The sequence below is a fragment of the Cannabis sativa genome, chromosome 4, assembly GCF_029168945.1.
Source record: "Cannabis sativa cultivar Pink pepper isolate KNU-18-1 chromosome 4, ASM2916894v1, whole genome shotgun sequence".
NCBI classification, from domain to species: Eukaryota; Viridiplantae; Streptophyta; class Magnoliopsida; order Rosales; family Cannabaceae; genus Cannabis; species Cannabis sativa.
Genome location: NC_083604.1, coordinates 59582351 through 59598622, shown reverse-complemented (window position 1 = coordinate 59598622; position 16272 = coordinate 59582351). Strand labels below are relative to the sequence as shown.

The window sequence follows — 16272 nt, the reverse complement described above, 5'->3', positions numbered from 1 at the left end:
AACTCGATTTAATCGTCAAGATTGAAATAGTTATGTCTTCCCAAATAAGCCTGAAAGGGAATTCTCTGTATTTAAGCATGTTGGGCGACCAATTGGTCAGAGGACCATTTTTGCTTTACCAATGCAAGATAAATTGAAGGCAGAGTGGTACATTCTCAACAATTGTAATGAAGTGGAGAAGTATATCACGTAAGATTACTTTTTTCATATTCAATTTAGTTCTCTTTAGTGACGACATTATCTAACATTTTCCCCGTTTTTCATGTAGTGAGCATAGGAACGAGCTACAACTAAGGGGTCATCAAAATCTTGACACAATTCAAGAGAATGAGTTTCCTAGTTGGTTCAAGTCTCGAGTAAGTATTGCTTTCTACTTATTTTGTTATTAAAATACTGTGTATTAATCTCGCATCAATGATTAAATTATTTTTCTTAATGATAGATCAATCAACTCTGAGCAGATAATCCTGCAGAAGTATAAGATGAGTTGTACGCCATCGCAAATCCTTCTAACCCAACATGTTATTGTTATCCTGGATGTATTATTAACGGTGTTAAATTCTTAGTCGAGGATCGGGATGAAAATCGTAAGAACCAAAACAGTGGTATTTTGGTGCCTGGAGAGGATGGTAACAATTTTTATGGCGTACTCAAACAAGTGTAGGAGTTCACTTACTTGAAGGATTGTAGTGTTATTATTTTTAGGTGCAAGTGGTGCGACACAAACAGTAACAGGAGAGAAAGTGATGGTTTTTTCACTAGTGTTTGCGTTGCCCGTGAATGGTACCAAAATGAACCATTCATACTTGCATCCCAAGAAAAATTAATATATTACATTCCTGACTTGAAGAATGGAGTTGATTGGAACCTTGTCAATTATTACACCCCTCGCAATGTCTGGGACTTTTCAGATGAGGATGATGATGAGACCACGACTATACAAGAAAGAAACTCTTAGGAATTTCTTTAGTCGTTCAACTTCCACAATTGGATGATGTTCAATATGTTCGTGATGATGTTGACCCAATTCAAGTGACCAACATGGGTCGTCATGAGCAGTCTAACCTTGAAGATTTAGATGGCGTCATTGTTTATAGTGATGATGAAGACACTAGTGATTGTGATAATGAAAATAATGTACATGTTAATGATGATGATGATTATGATGACTTGTAGACTTTCAAGTATTGTAATATAGACGCCACTGTTGATTTAATGACATACATGCCTCTTTCGTCAATAGTATGATTAATTAATTATTCGTAGCTTGTATTTGTAGAATGGCTGATGTAGGTTCAAGTGGTGGTCAGAAAAAGGGAGTTAGGGGAAAGTATAAGGGAAAAAATATTGAACAAGAACTAGCCAAGCTGCCACCAGGTCAAAAATTGAAATTTAGATTTCATATGGCGACTGGGGGCCCTGTAGATGACTATGGCAACAAGTTTAACAATTACATAAAGTTTCTTGTTCGTAATACTATTCCTATGAACAAGTTTGAGTTCGAGGACGTTCAGGCTACACTCATTCAGACTACATGGGATAGAATAGCGGTAATATTTTAATTTTTTTAATAATACATGAAACGAAATCATTATATAAAAAATACAATATATATGACTTTGGTATTTTTTTTCAAACCAAGTTTGAGTTGTCAACTAATAATCCTATGTTCGTGGATTACGTCACCAAATCTATGTCAAAAGGATAGGTGACTGGAGATCAGACACCAAGAAGGCATCGAAGAAGAATATTGAAAAATATGAGGAGGAAGAAGCGAACATGAGATCACGTCCAGATATGGTGACACCGGAGGTGTGGGCAGAGGTTATCGCATACTGGAAAGATCTGAAACAACATGTATTAATTGAAAGTTTTAATATTTTTTCTTATTTACTTAATATTTTTTTTCTCAAATTGCTAACAATAACTATACGTTAAATTACAGGCAAGAGCTGAGTAAAATGCGGAAAACCGAGGTAACATGAAGGTTCAAGGTGGATGGGGATCTAAGACCATAGTTTCGACCATTGTCAGCGGGGTATGAAATTTTCAATATATGATAAAAATATGGTTCAATTGGAAATTTTTAATAATATTGTTCTAATTCCAATTTTGTAAAAAAAATAGCCTGATCCGCAGACGGGGGAGCTTCCGAGTGCTGTGGATACATTTGCAAAGTTCCACTACAAGAATAATAAGTGGCGCGGCGAGCACACACAACAATTGCATGTAAGTAACTTTATATTTTTAATAAATTAGTTTTATAATTTAAATTTCTTTCACTCTAACAGTTTCATTATGAAATTTTTGGCAGGCCAAAATGGTTGAGATTCGTGACACTCAACCAACGCCAGCTAATGCCCCCCGCCAGTACAATGTCGACCCCATCCAATTTCCTGCAGATACGCATATTATGACACAGGTATTGGGTGAGCGGTCACGTCACTTTAGAGGAGTCGGCCCGTTGCCAAGACTTAAGGAGGGCAAAAAGAGCAACTCCCAGGCGAGGTGCATCCGGGCAGACCAGTGTCACTTAAGAGGAATATGAGACATTGAAGCGAAGGGTGGAAGAACAAGAGGCACAGAACGAGTGGCAACAACAGATGATGATGACTCAAAATCAAATCATGAGTGCGTTCCAACAACAGATGATCCAATTGGTCGGCGATGTTCCAGGATTTAACATGTCGGATCTGCTGTAATAACCGCTAGCTCAAAAAGGGTATTTTTGTAATTTCTTTTAGCGGAGAGTATTTTTATTATTTTACATATTTATGGGTTTAAATATGTATGAGATTTTTATGATGATATAATATTTGATTTTTATTGGCATGTGCATAATGCCTAATAAATATATATCTGGATATTATTAAATGAATATGCAATTTGGTTTGATTTGGTACATATTATTATTAGTGGGAATAATAATAGTGATTGTGATTATTATTTTTAGTATAATAATATTGGTAAATATTATTATATTGTTAAAGAGTATATTTAACACATTTATTATTATTATTATTATTATTATTATTATGTTATTATTATTATTATTATTATCATTATTATTATTATTATTATTATTATTATTATTATTATTATTATTATTATTATTGTAAAGTTGTTGTTGTTCTTAGTGTGTATATACGAGAGTGTATATACGCACGATTCGGAGGATCGATTTCTGTGGAATGAGAATTGTTCCACTTTGGCTCAAAGCGATCTTTTTGTTTGGGTTTAAACACGATAGAAATGAGATATTTGAGTTCTATTTTTGTACACTAAAAGCAGAGAACGAACGAAAAGAGAGCGAGAGAGAGAGAGAGAGAGAGAGAGAGAGAGAGTGAACGTATACGGCGTATACGATACCGAAAAATTTTGTTCTTCAAGCGGACCGCAACCTGGGTGAAAGTGGGGGTTTGGGATCACTTATATACGACCTAAGGAAGCTTTTTAACGTGGTATAAGGGGCGGAGGTCATTGTTTCGAGATTCGCCATTTTTGAAGCTTCAAAGGTGTGGCTTAGAAACGGACTCGAATTCAAACGTGTTTAAGCTTGTTCTTGGGTCAAGGGAGGTTATATATGAGTCCATGGGACCCTAAGGATTGTTTTTGATGTAAGAAAATGAAGCTTTAACGTCCACAACGAAGAACCAATATTTTGACTCCAATAAAGACGGTACACCGCCAACGAAGGAGACGACCCCGATCTGCCTTCTCGAACCACTTTTCTTGATCATTTTAAGGTCTTGAGTACTGTGGAGAGCTTCCCCAATCGAAAGGACACTTCAAGAGCAATCGGAGACAAAGTTACACTTTATCGGCGACGAAATCAACGAGAACATCGGGGACCACGTTCTGAGCATTTTTGAGGTGTTTTTCTTAGATATTTTTGTATATTTTGATTCCTTATTTTATTCTAAGGTGCTTGGTGAAGTTTCATAATTTTCTGAATTTATTTCGAATTATTGTGAATTATTTAGTATATTTCATAAATTAATTATGAAAAATACTTAAGGTACTCAGAAAAATCTAGATTTATTTTATATGATGGGCTATGATATATAAACTGTTATAAAATTGGTAGATTGAATTTTCAGGCGATTATGTATTTTTCATGAATTATTGAAGTTTTTCTTATTTTAATTATGAAAAATACTTAGGTTGCTTAGAAAATTCAAAGAAAATTATTTGTGACTTAGTACAGTTATAAACTGTGTTAGAAGAGTTAGATTCGGTTTTTAATCAATTTTGGTATTTTTCATGAATTTACTTAATTAATGCTTAAGTTAATTATGAAAAATAGATAAGTGTTGTTAAAATAGTAAAATGTATTTTTGTAATACCATTTAATGTCTATGATATCAAATGGAATAGATTTTATTATTTATTAGTTGTTGTAGGTATTTATTATAATTATTGGTGATTAATTAACTATTTACTGGATTAGTGCAAGAGATCCTTACTGTGACTGAGTATGCACAAAAATTTGATAGATTGGCGAAATTCGCTCCAGATCTGGTACCTACTGATAGAGTGCGAGCACATCGATTTGTGGAAGGCCTGAAACCAATGGTTGCTCGAGATGTGGAAATTGTGTCAAGGGGTCAATTCAGTTATGCTCAAGTTGTCGAAATGGCTCTTACGGCTAAGCGAAGTGAAAACAAAATTTGGAAGGAAAATGCTGCCAGGAGAGAATCTAAGAAAGGTGGAGCCAATTCTAATGACCACAAGAAACGGGGACAGGACCAGTCCGGGCAGTCAAGTCAAGACAAGAGGTACAAAACTGATAACGACCAACGATTTGATGGCAGCAGCGGGCGAAACATTCCAGAATGCCCTAAATGTACCAAACGTCATCTCGGCGAGTGTCGCGCAAAAGCATGCTACAAATGTGGGAAGGAAGGACATATCAAACGCAATTGCCCACTGTGGGGACAGACTAGGAACAAAGCAGAACCCAAGAAAGACGACAAGTATGTCCCAGCCAGAGTTTTTGCCATCACTCAAGCAAAAGCTGAGGCCAGTCCTTCGGTTGTATCAGGTCAGATTCCTATGCCCAACAACACTTGTAAAGTTTTGTTTGATTCTGGTGCAACTCATTCTTTTATTGCTAGCACAATAGTTAATGATATAAATGCACCAAGTGAATTATTTACTGTGGGGTTTAGGACCATGTTACCATCTGGGGAGGTTGTAATCTCTAGAAATTGGCTTAGGGGTATACCTGTTAGGATAGATGGTAGGGAATTATTTGTAGACCTGATTGTATTAGATTTATTTGATTTTGATGTAATCTTGGGCATGGATTTTCTTACCAAATATGGAGCATCAATTGACTGCAAACAAAAGAAAGTTATTTTCACATCAGAAGATGGAGAGACATTCGAGTTCAGGGGGGTAGGAAAGAAACCCCCGCACCCCTATTATTTCGGCAATGAAGCCTGGGCAATTATTGCAGCGTGGGTGCTTAGGGTATCTAGTTAATGTGGTTGATGACACCAAGAAAATTGAAAGAAAGCCGGAGGAAACACGGGTAGTCGCTGAGTTTCTTGATGTATTTCCAGAGGAGTTACCCGGGTTACCACCACACAGAGAAATTGAGTTTGTGATAGAATTAGTGCTCGGGACAGCACCAGTTTCCCGCGCACCATATAGAATGGAACCATCTGAATTGAAAGAACTCAAAATACAATTGGAAGAATTGCTTAAGTTACGGTTTATCAGACCTAGCTACTCTCCGTGGGGCGCACCAGTTCTATTTGTTAAAAAGAAAGATGGTACTATGAGAATGTGCATAGAGTACCGAGAACTGAACAAGGTGACTATAAAGAATCGGTACCCATTACCGAGGATTGACGATCTGTTTGACCAGCTTCAAGGGAAAAAGGTGTTTTCTAAGATTGATCTTCGTTCAGGATATCATCAGCTAAGAATCAGAAATGAAGACATACCAAAGACAGTCTTCAAAACGAGATACGGGCATTACGAGTTCATGGTGATGTCATTTGGACTTAAAAATGCCCCAGCAGCTTTTATGGACCTCATGAACCGAGTCTTCAAGGAATATCTGGATCAGTTTGTCATTGTATTCATAGATGATATATTGATTTATTCTAAGACAAATGAGGAACATGAGGAGCACTTACGCTTGACCTTGCAGCGACTGAGAGAACATCAATTGTATGCCAAGTACAAAAAATGTGAGTTCTGGTTGTCCGAGGTTGCATTTTTGGGCCACATTGTCACTAACGGGGGAATAAAAGTAGATCCTGCCAAGGTTGCTGCAGTGAAAGAATGGCCTAGACCAAAGACCGCCTCAGAGGTTCGAAGTTTTTTGGGTTTAGCAGGCTATTATAGAAGGTTTGTTGAGGGGTTCTCAAAAATAGCCACACCCTTAACAGAATTAACTAGGAAGAATCTAAAATTTTCCTGGTCAGACAAGTGTGAACAAAGCTTCCAAGAGTTGAAGAGTAGACTTATTTCGGCACCAATCCTCAGTTTACCAACAGAAGAGGGACAATTTGCGGTATATTGTGATGCATCTAAACAAGGGTTGGGTTGTGTTCTAATGCAAGAAGGGAGGGTAATTGCTTACGCTTCAAGGAAATTAAAAGAATACGAACAGAGATACCTGACGCATGACCTAGAATTAGCCGCAGTGATTTTTGCACTAAAAATTTGGCGTCATTATCTCTATGGAGTGAAATGTGAAATCTACACCGATCATAAGAGTTTAAAGTACTTTTTCACCCAGAGGGAGTTAAACATGAGGCAGAGGAGGTGGTTGGAGTTGGTCAAAGACTACGACTGTGAGATAATGTACCATCCTGGTAAAGCCAATGTGGTAGCGGATGCACTCAGCCGTAGAGGTCCAGGACTAGTTTCCACTTTACAAGGAGTATCAAGGGAATTAGTGGAAGACATGGAACGAGCTGGTATAGAGTTTATCACAGGGCAGCTTGCAAAGGTCACACTTCAATCAACCTTGTTACAAAGAATTAAGGAGGGGCAGACGACAGATCAAAAGCTCAGTGAACTAAAGCAAGAAATTTTAAATAGTAACGCCAAAGATTATGAAATATCAGACACAGGATTAATTCGGTTCAAGGGACGAATTTATGTGCCCGATAATGATGAGCTCAAGAAGGGGATATTGGAAGAAGCTCATACTACACCTTATTCAGTTCACCCCGGGACGACTAAAATGTACCATGACCTAAAAGCATTGTATTGGTGGCCTGGTATGAAAAAGGATGTAGTTGAATTTGTGGCCAAATGCTTAACATGTCAACAAGTTAAAGCAGAGCATCAAAGACCATCAAGATTATTACAACCACTAAAACTCCCTGGATGGAAGTGGGAAGAGATTTCCATGGATTTTGTGACTGGGTTACCTAAGACTACAAAGCAGCATGACGCCATTTGGGTAGTTGTGGATAGGTATACAAAGTCTGCTCATTTTCTACCAGTACGCATGACTTACTCCATGGACCAATTTGCTGAACTTTATGTAAATGAGATTGTGAGATTACATGGGGCACCGTATTCTATTGCTTGTAATCGAGATGCTCAGTTCACTTCATCTTTTTTGGGAAAGCTTACAGAGAGCAATGGGAACTCGATTGAAGTTCAGTACTGCATATCATCCAGAGACAGATGGTCAGACTGAGAGAACAAATTAGATCTTGGAAGATATGTTGAGGGCATGTGTGATAGATTTCCAAGGATCATGGAGAAAATACCTGCCTTTGATTGAATTTTCTTACAACAACAGCTATAAGTCTACTATCGGGGTAGCACCCTATGAGATGTTGTATGCAAGAAAATGCAGGTCTCCACTACATTGGGATGAGTTGGGAGAGAACAAACTCCTAGGGCCAGATGCAGTTCAGAACATCAACGAAGCTATTCAGAAGATCAGGGCTAGAATGATCACAGTTCAGAGCAGACAGAAATCTTATGCCGACCTAAAGCGGAGGGACATTTGAGTTCAAAGTGGGTGATCATGTGTTTCTTCGTGTGACACCACGGAAAGGACTCTCAGTGAAGAGATTTGGCAAGAGAGGGAAACTAAGTCCCAGATATGTTGGTCCATTTTAGATATTGGACAGAGTAGGCAGTGTAGCTTATAGAATAGCTTTACCGCCATCATTATCTGGGGTGCACAATGTATTTCATGTATCTCAACTTTGAAAATATGTGTCAGACCCATCACATGTTTTGATCTATGAAACACTGGGTTTGCGGGAAGATTTGTCCTACAATGAACGTCCAGTAAAGATTCTTGATAAAAAAGATAGGATTTTAAGAAATAATACAATTACCTTGGCGAAAGTCCTATGGAGAAAAGCGTGGTTGAGGAAGCTACTTGGGAGCTAGAGTCTGATATGCGAGAACAATATCCTGAATTATTTGAGTAAAATTTCGGGACGAAATTTTCTTTTAGAGGGGGATAATTGTAATAACTATTGGAAATATTTTACTAGGATCTAGATTTACTACTAAGTATGTTTTATTAACATCCTATATGTTTTATTAACATCCTAATATGAATTCTAAAACAATGAAAATAAACACATAAGAGTTTAAGAAAATCTTACATTAGGTGCAGCGGAATATTATGACTCCTTCCATTCAAATCTCTAGCCCTTGATTCCTTTCTGTAGCAAAGCATAATCAAGATCTGAATCTGGATCTCTTTCTCTCCTTCTTTAATGCTGATTTTCCATAGTCTTAAATACTATGATTGAGGTACCACTTGATGTGTGTGGGCACTACTCCATCACTCAAGGAATTTTTGAAATATTGAAGAGAAGAAAAGAGAGAGGAAAGTGGTGGCTCAGGAATTCACTCTGAAAAGAATGAGATGCAATTGTGTGTTGTTTCCTGAGGCCATTTACTTTCTATTTGTAGAATGCCCTCTAGGTTTAGGTTAGAATTGTATGGCATTAAAATAATGGAAAAATAAAATAGTAAACCTCTTGCATAGTGGGCGGCCCATATAAGGAAATTGGGCCTCACTTTGCAACTTTCCCATTTTGTTATTTTTCATTCCCATTTTCTCAAAAATGCCAATTTTTTCAATTTAACCATTTAAATGTCAATTCTACTTATTTAATAACTTAAAAATAATTATTAAATAATATTGCCATTTAATATATTTATTAATTTAGACATCTAAAGTATCTTAATTAATAAATAAACCTAGAATCTCTTTTCTTTACAATTTCGCCCTTACTTAGTGAAAATTCATAAAGTAGACATAGTCTAACTTTTGGAATTATAATTGATTAATTAAAATCAATTAACTGAGTCTTACAAGCAGTATGGTCTCAACTAGTATGGGGACCATGGGTCTATATAACCGAGCTTCCAATAAGTCGAACCGAATTTACCAAGTAAATTCCCTAACTTATTAATTCCTTATTGAATCCACTCTTAGAACTTGGAATTGCACTCTCAGTCATATAGAACGCTCTATATGTTCCATGATATAGACACGTCATTAGTTATCCATTGTTATAATCCTAATGTGATCAATGATCCTCTATATAGATGATTTACACTGTAAAGGGATTAAATTACCGTAACACCCTACAATGTATTTTATCCTTAAAACACTTAACCCTGTATAAATGATATTTCAGCTAAGTGAAATGAGTACTCCACCATTTATTTTCGTTTGGTTAAGCTCGAAGGAAATCATCCTTTACTTTCTATTCGCCAGATAGAAGCTATAGATTCCATATTTATGTTAGCGCTCCAACTCAATTACACTACCGTGTTCCCAAAATGTACGTATCACCCTGACCCAAAAGTAGGCTTAACTAACAAATCAAAGAACACGAATAACACTCTTGAGATTGAACCTAATCATATCAGGATTAAGATCATTTGATCTAGGATCAACAGGTGATATTGAATTGAATAGATATTACGGTAAATTCTAATATATCTAATCAAAGTTCAATATCGGTCCCTACCGATGTATACTCCATACATCTGATACTGGTAAATTTTGCCAATGTCCTGGAAAGGACATAACACTTTTCCAAGGTGTAAGAATACCTATCGCTGATTACACCATGTCAGTCTAAATCCAGTGTTCTGCCAAATCAGGGAATAAACTTTCGAACATATAATTAAGATTATATTCCACTGTGCTGACAACACTATAATCATTAACAAATTCATATGTTCTGGACTCAAATGGAATTCATACATTCTATATATAATCATGAAATAAATCATGTGAACCATGCAACATAAAATGTTATTTCTGATCTTTATTAATAAGTAAATCTGATTATATTGAAATGGGTTTTATTTAGGGCACAAAACCCAACAATAACCGCTAGCTCAGAAAGGGTATTTTTGTAATTTCCTTTAGCGGAGAGTTTTTTTATTATTTTACATATTTATGGGTTTAAATATGTATGAGATTTTTATGATTATATAATATTTGATTAGTATTGGCATGTGCATAATGCCTAATAAATATATATCTGGATATTATTAAATGAATATGCAATTTGGTTTGATTTGGTACATATTATTATTAGTGGGAATAATAATAATAATGATTGTGATTATTATTTTTAGTATAATAATATTGGTAAATATTATTATATTGTTAAAGGGTATGTTTAACACAATTATTATTATTATTATTATTAATGTTATTATTATATTATTATTATTATTATTATTATTATTATTATTATTATTATTATTATTGTTAAGTTGCTGTTGTTGTTAGTGTGTATATATGAGAGTGTATATACGCACGATTCGGAGGACCGATTTCTGTGAAATAAGAATCGTTCCACTTCGGCTCAAAGCGATCTTTTTGCTTGGGTTTAAACACGATAGAAATTAGATTTTTGAGTTCTATTTTCGTACACTAAAAGCAGAGAACGAACGAGAGAGAGAGAGAGTGAACGTATACGGCGTATACGATACCGAAAAATTTCGTTCTTCAAGCAGACCGCAACCTGGGTAAAAGTGGGGGTTTGGGATCACTTATATACGACCTAAGAAAGCCTTTTAACGTGGTATAAGGGGCGGAGGTCATCGTTTCGAGATTCGCTATTTTTGAAGCTTCGAAGGTGTGGCTTGGAAACGGACTCGAATTCAAACGTGTTTAAGCTTGTTCTTGGGTCAAGGGAGGTTATATATGAGTGCATGGGACCCTAAGAATTGTTTTTGACGTAAGAAAATGAAGCTTCAACGTCCAAAACGAAGAATCAATATTTTGACTCCATTAAAGACGGTACACCGCCAACGAATGAGACGACCCCAATCTGCCTTCTCGGATCACTTTTCTTGATCGTTTTGAGGTCCTGAGCACTGTGGAGAGCTTCCCCAATCGAAAGGATGCTTCAAGAGCAATCGGAGACAAAGTTACACTTTACCGGCGACGAACCGACGAGAACGCCGGCGACCACGTTTTGAGCATTTCTGAGGTGTTTTTTTTAGATATTTTTGTATATTTTGATTCCTTATTTTATTCTAAGGTGCTTGGTGAAGTTTCATAATTTTCTGAATTTATTTGGAATTATTGTGAATTATTTAGTATATTTTATAAATTAATTATGAAAAATACTTAGGTTGCTCAGAAAAATCTAGATTTATTTTATATGATGAGCTATGATATATAAACTGTTATAAAATTGGTAGATTGAATTTTTAGGTGATTATGTATTTTTCATGAATTATTGATGTTATTTCTTATTTTAATTATGAAAAATACTTAGGTTGCTTAGAAAATTCAAAAAAAATTATTTGTGACTTAGTACATATCATAAACTGTGTTAGAAGAGTTAGATTTAGTTTTTAATCAATTTCGGTATATTTCATGAATTTACTTAATTAATGCTTAAGTTAATTATGAAAAATGGATAAGTGTTGTTAAAATAGTAAAATGTATTTTTGTAATACCATTTACTGTCTATGATATCAAATGGAATAGGTTTTATTATTTATTAGTTGATGTAGGTATTTATTATAATTATTGGTGATTAATTAACTATTTATTTTGATTTTAATGAGAATAAATAGTATTTTAATAAAATTTTACGTAAAAAGGTGTTGTATGAATTCATGTTTTACGTTAAAAATGTTTGTTTGAGTGCATGCAATATGTTTGTCTGAATCAAAATAATAAATGCTTATGTATGGTGTGTCATGCAAATGAAATGGACTTACGTGTTACGTAATTCTACATAAGTTTCTGTATGAGTATAGAGTATCATACTTGAATGTATTTTGAGTGTATTGTTGTGTTAATGAATGTTTAGGATCTTGTTCTCAATAAGAAAATTCGTTGAGGTGCTCGAGGTAGCAACTGTGGTCTTAGCAAATTAGGTAAGAAGAGTAGACATCTGTGCAGAAGGTGTATGTTATGCATACAACTTAGGTTTGGTTTGCTATTTAATTTGATTGTGTTGTGATTTCCTTATATTTTGTTAGCATCGTTAGCATGAGAATAATATTAGGGTCTTGCTGCTTGTGTGAGCATAACACTTGCAGGTTATAACTTTATCATGGGTGAGAACAACTTATGGTAATTAATTGTCTTATTGGATGCCAAGTGTGAGAATAACACAAGACAGGGCATGTTACCTCATGTCTGATCAACATGAGTGTATAGTTGATTATCGTATGTGAGTATAATGTGCGATATGAGACTTGATTTGTGCATGTAAGAACAACATGCGTTGTGGATATATTTATGGAATGTGAATTACTGTTGATTAATATTAAAGAGTAACTTATGTCAAGTAACTAGTTAGGAGGGTTATGTCCTACATATCTCTTCTTACTGGGCGTTAGCTCACAGGTACTCTGTGTGCAGGTAAGGGTAAGGCTAAGCAGTAAGATTGAAGAGCTCGAGGCATGGACTGCATGTTACGGGGCTGGCGCAGTATTTTGCTTTTAATGTTTTTAGATGCTAAACATTGTGGAACCGTTATTTTGATTTAATTAGTTCTTATTTAAGTTTACGGTACCAAAAGTATTTTGTTTTAAACAATGAGATCTCATGCTTAGATATTTTTTTTCAATAAAGAAGTATTTTGTTGTTTTTATCTTATTAAATTGTTTTATACGGACTATCCTATGTGACATCTCAGGAAATCGGGGTGTTACATCTGCCTCCGATTCTACTGATTCCACCATTTCAGCCTTCTGGCCATGCAGCTGGTTCCTCCTCACAGGCTACTCCTCCTGCTGATGACGAAGATGATGCTGTTGATTTGTAATTTTTTTGACTTTACAGTGTATATATTACTGTTTATGAATTCAGAATATTTTTACTTAGTTTATGACGTTTAATATATATATAGTTTTGTAATAAAATTAAATGTCAGTTTTATAATATATTTGATATTATATTTAGTATTATTTCAATTTTTAATTTGAATTTAATTTTAAAATTAATTTATAAATTAAATTTTTTTAAAAAAAAACTTTTGCCAGCGCCTAACATGCGCCGGCAAAAGTATTATTTAATTAAATAAAAAAATTAAAAAACACTTTTGCCGGCGCATATGTCGCCGGCATAGATAAATTTTTAATTTTAATTATTTTTTTATTCCCGTTTTGCCGGCGACTAAACTCGCCAGCAAAAATAAGGCACCAAATGCTCTAATCCCCGGCAAAAGTTTTGTCGGCGACGTAAACGTCGTCAGGGACACATCAGCCGGCGGACGTATTGCCGACGAGTCCCTTATACTGGCAAACAAATGCGTCGGTGTAAGTACTTTTGCCGGCGCAAGTCATTATGTCGCCGGCAAAAGGTCATTCGCCAACGAGCCATTGCCGACAGCTTTTGCCAACGACAAATGGCACCGGCAAAAGTTTGCCGACGAGTTACACATACTTTTGTCGGCGAGCTTAAGCTCCGGCAAAAGTAGCTTTTCTTGTAGTGTTAATCGGTTGCCGAAAACTTCGATCAACATTTTGGTGCTTTCATTGAGAGCTGAAGGAAGCATCTTCAAATAGACAACAATCTTATAAATTGAAGCAGCAATGGTGGAAACTCGCAACACACGTCAGCCCCGTCCTCCTCCAGATGCTCAAAATCCCGAAGACGAGGAAGTGGCCTCAAGAGTCAACATGGATTCTGAGGAGCGAGAGGAGGCCAACAATGACGAATACGAGGAAAACTTTGACGAGTATAACGCCTACGACGAAGGCAGTTACACAGAGCTGCTGCTCTTAAGACAAAAAGCTGCCGATCATGAAGCTGAGATCACAGCCCAAAAGGAACAAAACAAAAAGATGCAAGAGGTGATGGTCGCCATGCAGAAAGCCATGGAGACAGCAGGGATTCACATACACCCTAAGGCCATCCCAGTAGGACTCGAGGAAGCACCGGAAGAGTCCTCTCTAAGCACTCAGAAACATAAGTCCAGGGAACCAAGCCCTATACGGTATCCCTCTGAAGAAGATCAACAGAAAAATCCTACTTCTATCCCAGGGAGAAAGAAAAGGTGTAGGAACCACGAAAGGTTCGCTTAGATTTCCCGAAAGGGAAAGGTCCGCAGAGGGGCAAACTCCGAAAAGGGAGTCTTGGCCCTCAGGATCGAGAGGACCGAAAGAGCGCTTCTCTGCACCAAGAACCCAGAGAAAGAGGAAGAGGGAGCCGGAGATGCCCTCTAGTTGACTTAAGACACCAAATCAACGAAAAGCACGGTGACTTGCAGGACCACCTGGATAAAAAGAAACATATACCAGTAGTCTCCGCAGGAACGCTGAACGAAAGAATTTTAGCAGAGTTGGCGACACTGCGCAAAGAGATCGCTCGGGTCTCCCGGAGGCAAAAAGGGGATGATTCAGACTCCGACTGTGAGGACCGGGAGCCATGCGCCCGACACATACTAGAAGCGGAACTCCCTAAAAATTTTAGGATGCCAGAGATGGCAGCATACCTCGAGGACTCAGACCCCAGCGATCATTTATCTCGATTCAACCGAGTAATGACGGTTATGAGGGTCAGCAATGATGCTAAATGCTTATGCTTTCCGCTAACATTGAGTGGTTCCGCGGAAGAATGGTTCAAAAAGTTGGAACAAGGATCTGTGGATTGCTGGAACAAGTTACAAGTTAGTTTCCGGAGACAGTTTGTCGCGGCGAGAAAGATCAACCTCAAAGTCAGCGCCTTAACTAACATCAAGCAACTACCCACAGAGACCTTGAAGAATTTTATAAAGAGGTTCAAGGAAGAAGCCTCAAAAACCAAGAAAGTTGATGACGGACAGCAGCTTGCACTTCTTCAGACCGAAATCTGTACAGGAACCCCATTCTGGAACGAATTGCAACAAGAAGGAGCTGCTAACCTCCAGGATTTCCAGAAGAGGGTTCAAAAATACATTAATTTGGAAGAGGCTCAAATAGTGGCTTACGGAGGATACTATCCAACCAGAGTGGCCGGATATGCACCCGGAGTTCAGCTCTCAAGAGCCCTGCCTCCGGTTAATCCACCAATGAGCGGCATACAGTTCTTCGCTACCCCAGGATACAACCAGAGCCCAACCTTGGCTCCCGCATCTTCGCATTACGGGAACCCCTCAGGGATGAGTGGACAAGTCCCGCCTCACTCTGCTCCTGCTGTGAGCCTAACTAGACCTCCTCAAAGCTCCCAAAGTAAAAGGTCCTTAAAAAGCAGCAACCGGAGAGAGGACAAGCGCCAAAAAAGGGGGTATACTCCCCAATACGCCCAGTACACAGAGTTGACGGACACGCTCTAGCGAGTGTATTTTGCCACGAGGCAAAATACGCACTACCGAAGGCCTCCTCCTCTGTACAAGGATAGTTCTCGAAGAGATCCCAGAAAGATATGCGAATACCACAACGACATTGGACATAATACTAGCGAGTGCAAGAATCTGAAGGATGAGATCGAAAACTTTATCCAATTGGGTCACCTGTATGAGTGGATGAAAAACCAGCTGCCTCATCTCAACCGGTTCCAGCAGGGGGTCCGGTGCCTCAAGGGACGCCAGGAGGTACGCCCGGAGCATTGGCACCAGCTGTACCCTCCAGGGGATCGATCCCTCAGTAGACCCTTGGCCTGCCACCTAGACCCAATGGAAGAGTGGCCATGATCTATGGTGGGCCCCATATTGGGGGAACCACCCGAAAATAATTAAAGCGCTACGTCGGGGCCATCAAACATGATGAAGTATGGGAAGTCACCCAGCTTCCAGCTCAAAGGCCCCGACTCATGGATAGGCCAATTACTTTCACGGACGAAGACGAGAAACT

General features: G+C 37.5%; 1 protein-coding gene across 1 annotated transcript; it reads left to right on the top strand.

The window, feature by feature from the left end:
• Window positions 1-14924: 14924 nt before the first annotated feature.
• Window positions 14925-15755, top strand: LOC133037024 (uncharacterized). Its single transcript, XM_061113823.1, has one exon. The coding sequence runs from the start codon at window positions 14925-14927 to the stop codon at window positions 15753-15755; it is 831 nt and encodes a 276-aa protein (XP_060969806.1).
• Window positions 15756-16272: the final 517 nt, after the last annotated feature.